This window comes from Achroia grisella, unplaced genomic scaffold (assembly GCF_030625045.1).
Source record: "Achroia grisella isolate CSIRO2021 unplaced genomic scaffold, CSIRO_AGI_Agris_v1 utg976, whole genome shotgun sequence".
NCBI classification, from domain to species: Eukaryota; Metazoa; Arthropoda; class Insecta; order Lepidoptera; family Pyralidae; genus Achroia; species Achroia grisella.
Window position 1 is genome coordinate 2,010,350 of NW_026713078.1, and position 5,108 is coordinate 2,015,457.

Here is a 5,108-nt window from a genome sequence, read left to right on the forward strand (position 1 = left end):
TACAAAAAAAAAGTATCGATGTATTTGTATCAGTTATCTGGTACCGTAATAAAAGCTTTAGCCAGCTTAACTTGGGTCTAGATGGCGCTGTTTGAATTGTTCTGATATTATTTATCTGAAGGCAGGTAGCTGATGTTATAAGAAGTAACTTAGGCTACTTTTATTTTAGTAAAATAAAATTAAATTCCACGCGGTCGAAGTCGGGAGTACAGCTAGTTGTCAGTAATTTCCGTAAATATTCCAACATGTGAAATAAATACAACAAATATTCTTAATTATTGTTGTATTTTTTTTACACATGTGAAAAATATACGACAAAAATCCTTAATTTTTGTTGTATTTATTTCACAAGTTGGATTCGGACTTTCAAATGTTCACCTAGAACATTACAGTCCGAAAGTGCTAGTATATATATCATTTAAAAAATAATAAAAACATTCTAAAAGTGAAAATATTATACACGCTATCGTTAGCAATTACGATTATATCAAGCCAACTACAACCAATATTTAATATTAATTGAATCTAGAATTAAGTATATATTATATATACAGTTGTCTTTGAAACCTAACAAATCACTGACAATACCATTAAGGAAACGTTAGTATAGACGAACAAAGTTAATTTATAAAAAAATCACAATTAAAAATAAATATCACATTTCGCAAAATTTGTATGTCATCTATACGAAAATTAACTCTAACGACTTTCTAAAACTACGAAATTTATTAAAAAAAAAAAGTCTAATTGAGTAACTACTCCTTTTTGAAGTCGGTTAAAAATAAACCAAGAAACGTCGAAAAGCAAATGAACCCTCGAAAAGAAAGCGACAGGGTCGGAAGTGCAGTCAGTGGGTTAGTATGTTGTTATCACGTGTGCATAATAATTATATGCGCGTACGCAGTCCCTGGCTGTCACATTGAAGACCACCGTCGAAGGATTCACATTGTCTGTAATTGATAATCCAGTGCTAAATTTTATTCACGTACAGTCCAGTTAACACAAGTGTTCTAAACTAAATTTCTCTGTTTTAAATATAGTAGACGTAAAAAGTACATTAACAGAGTTACTCAAAGTAATTTATTGATCTATTGTGATTTATATTAACAAAAAACAAATTGATATAGTAATTATAATTAAAGATGATAATTAAAATAGAGAAGATAACGATTAAGAAGTTTAGATAAAACAAAGAACAATCAGTGATAAAGTTTAATTAGCAACGGAAAGATAAAAAGGGACAGTTAAAATGAGTTTACACGTAGTGTTATTGTTATATTCGCAATTAGCATTGATGTACGCAGCACCGTTCCAGTCTCATCAACCTCTGCAGTTGGAGTCATCACAGATCTCATTGCAGCAACAGTTATTAGCTTTACAGCAGTTACAGGCGTTAAGACAGTTGAATTTAGTAAATTCGCCAATGTTGCCGTAAGTTATTTTTGATTTAAATTACAAAGCATTCATGTCAAGAATTCCATAAAAGAGTATGCAGGAGTCTAAGAACAATTAAAAAGATGGAATTTTGAAATATGACCCAGTACTAAACTAAGCTAAAATATGTAAAACAGTAGAGTATTCTTGTCAATATATTTTTATATACGTTTAAAGAAGAAATTAAACTTATGGATTCAGCTAATTATAAATACATCAAATTTGAGCATGAATATCAGCATAGAGATCACAAAATAACCGCCCAGGAAATATTTTTGAGACTAATGTATTTTTGTATAGAGTAATTTCAGTGATCTTCAATCTGAAGCACAGTTTAGAAAGTATGTTGTTACAGTAACCATAAATATAAAATATTTTGTCTCTTTTTCAATATAGGCAAACATTTGTTTTATTTTAATATTGTAAAGGTCATCTAGCTACACCCTGCTTACAATTAATGAATGCTGTATTCAAAACACGATGCTTATCTGCCGAATAATTATATGTAACGTATATATTTTATTTCAGATACTCCGCACCTCCAATGATTTTAATATTACCAAGCGCACTGCCAAATACTATGATAGACACGAATAACTATTTTAAACTTTCTCATACAGACAAATTAGGAAATAAGAACCAATTAAAGAATCCCAACAACGAGGAACTCGATGAAGAACTAGACTCTATTATTGTAAACGCAGAAACAGATGTCGATCGCAACGCTGCAGTTGAACAATCACAAAAAGCGATATTACTTCTACCAAATAGAGGAAGAATTTCTATAGGAGGTATTATTTCCACAATACCTTTTCTACCTATAGAAATTAACGTTCCCGATACAGCTATGTGGATATATAACTGGATTTCAAGTATCATAGCAGGTATTGGACAAAGATGGCCTTTGAAGCCTAGACCTGGTGAAACTCCACAGGATGCAAATTTAAGAGTACTGCTGAAAGAGTTACAAACTAAGAAGCAATATCAGGCACCTCCATTTATAATTATGCCTGTGGAAATGCCTATAATTCCAGGACAGTTGTGATAATTACGCGAATATAATTACGGTCATTGTGAACAATACGCGTAGGACTGTTTTATACATTTGTCAGCTGTTTAGTTTTATACATATTTAACATAATTGTTTACAATTGTACACCTTTTATAAACGGGATAACGTCTGTAATACCTTCGAAATATCGGGAGTTCAGAAATAATATTGTCATAAATATCCCGTTTACATAATGTATACAATAAGCGTAAGACAACATATAAGTATAAATAAATTTGTGATTTATTTATTTATTACACGTTATTGCGAGATGTGAAAATGTGTTCAGGATATATGTTATTTGTATATATAAAATTAAATTTTCTTTTTCAGGATTCATCAAATAGATGTTATTTGTATAAAATTGTTCATTGATAAATATTTAATACTTAGATGAATTTACAGTATTCTACTTTTGGAGACAGAAGCATGCTTACTTTAGTCTTCATTATTGTACATGTATTATAGGAAAATAGTTATTATATATATATATATATATATATATATCACATAGTCTAATCGACATACCATTACTCCATGTTTGTCCAGAATTTTATTATATATATAAAACGACGAATCTTACTAACATAATAAACACAATAAAGTTTGTGAGTATCGATAAATAGGAGACTGGATGGATGTTTGTTATTCTTTCACGTAAAAACGACTGAACGGATTTTGACGAAACTTAACAGTAGCTAGTTAGCTTATACATCAGAAAAACACGTAGGCTATAAATTGGCGGGTGAAGCCGCGGGCACAGCTAGTACTAAATAAAATATTTAAGTATCATAAACAAGCTTCTATTCTCTCTGTCTCTCTAGTAGTGAGGACATCCTCACTACTAGAGAGACAAATAAATAAACAATAAATAAAGTCAATTAATACATATTAATTGACTTTATTTATTGTTTATTTATATTGCATCAAATGTATGATACACAATAAATAGTAATAATATATCGGGAAACGCAATACTGAAAGTTTTAGATGTAAATAGAAAAAACATACGTAGTCATTACCATACAAAATATTATATATTCAAATTACATTTTAAGAACTCGTAATGTTAATTTTTCATAGACAAACAGTTCTTTTTCTTTGTGGGAAAGTATTGAATATTGTATTAATATCTGTTTTCTGTATTTTTATTAGGAATACGCAGCAAAAATAAAAATACACAGTAATATAAATACTTTATTCCGAATAAGGTACATTTCTTGTTAATTTATAATTTATTATAAATCAATTACAATGAAATGTTCTTTCTGATTTGATTTTAATAAACGTTCTCATAATAATCAATATTATTTTTATAAAATAATTTCACTTTTTTTATGTATACATAGATATATAAATGATCGTTACATACATGTTTGATATTGTAAGTTACGGTAATATACCATACACTAATTCAAGAGAATGAATGGGTTCAAGAGTTTAACTCAGAAGGACTAAATATTTAATAAGAAGATTATGGCACCAATTAATATATTTTGTAAATAGAACATACAAATAATTATGAACAGATAAATTAAATAAATAAACTTAATTATAACAACAAAGTTCATATTACGCGGGCATATAACCTGCAGCTTTTAAAAGGTAAGACTTCGTAAATTATTACATCTCAGAGTCATCAGATCTTCGAGTGAAATTTTATATGATATAAATTCTATTAAATAAAAATATATATTTATAAATAAATATTGAAGTTACACTGTTAAACACCAATCAAACTACAACCTACGTGACACAAATATTATGGTACAGTACTATTATCATAAGAAAAATAAATCGATAAATTTAATTATATTAAAGTAAAATAAAAGCAGAAAATAATTTTAACAGATATCTATATCGATCTTTTAACTTAATGCCAGCACATGAATCTATAAATTAAATTTATTTAAAATGAAGAAACAAAAATAAGCAATACAATTTTTAATTTCGTTAAATATAAAAAAGGACACAAATACAATAATTTTGTAATAATAAACAATATACCACATTAGAACAAATAAAACTAACATACAAGCTAATGCTAAAAATAAAATGGCAACATCAATAACCTTGCTTCGTCGTTCCAAAGGTCCAAATCGATTTACGCAAATAATCTCCCAAATACGCTTGTGACATACAAACTGTCATACTCGTAACACTATACAAACGAGCCAAAGACGATCACTAATCGCTTCCTGATTACTATATAGAAGTGGTAGTAAAGTTGTAGGAGAAAGCAATTGCAAGTAATTAGGTACTACGTGAGTATGAAGATAATTGTGTCAAACATACAATCGCAAGAGAAATATACTTTATAAAATATATATACGAATAGAAAGATCAATAATATGAAAAATTACAAGCATAATCAATTAAAATAATCATTACAGCTGCTTAGTAAATTAAAGCAACACATGCTCAAGTTCCAATCAAATAAATCGAAAATAAGTTAAATAAAATATTCATGAATACAATTCAGACGAACTTAATTGATGAAAGAATTTAAATAGATAACGATTCAATCAATTATAAATATGTGAAACAAATCCATAAAAGACATAAAAATATCGAATACATGTTCCCTATGGGATGATACCTTGATTTTAGATTCTTAAAAAAC

General features: G+C 28.2%; 1 protein-coding gene across 1 annotated transcript; it reads left to right on the forward strand.

The window, feature by feature from the left end:
• Positions 1-807: 807 nt before the first annotated feature.
• On the forward strand, positions 808-2,479 carry LOC131854352 (uncharacterized). Its single transcript, XM_059205460.1, has 3 exons — positions 808-850; positions 1,245-1,431; positions 1,963-2,479. The coding sequence occupies exons 1-3, from the start codon at positions 808-810 to the stop codon at positions 2,477-2,479; spliced, it is 747 nt and encodes a 248-aa protein (XP_059061443.1).
• The last annotated feature ends 2,629 nt before the right edge of the window (positions 2,480-5,108 follow it).

Bases quoted from the DNA above. Each gene is read 5' to 3' on its own strand.
- LOC131854352 (XM_059205460.1), top strand. From the start codon at position 808: ATGAACCCTCGAAAAGAAAGCGACAGGGTCGGAAGTGCAGTCA. The intron at 851-1,244 runs GTGGGTTAGTAT...AAAAAGGGACAG, and splicing joins CAGGGTCGGAAGTGCAGTCA to TTAAAATGAGTTTACACGTA. The intron at 1,432-1,962 runs GTAAGTTATTTT...ATTTTATTTCAG, and splicing joins GTAAATTCGCCAATGTTGCC to ATACTCCGCACCTCCAATGA.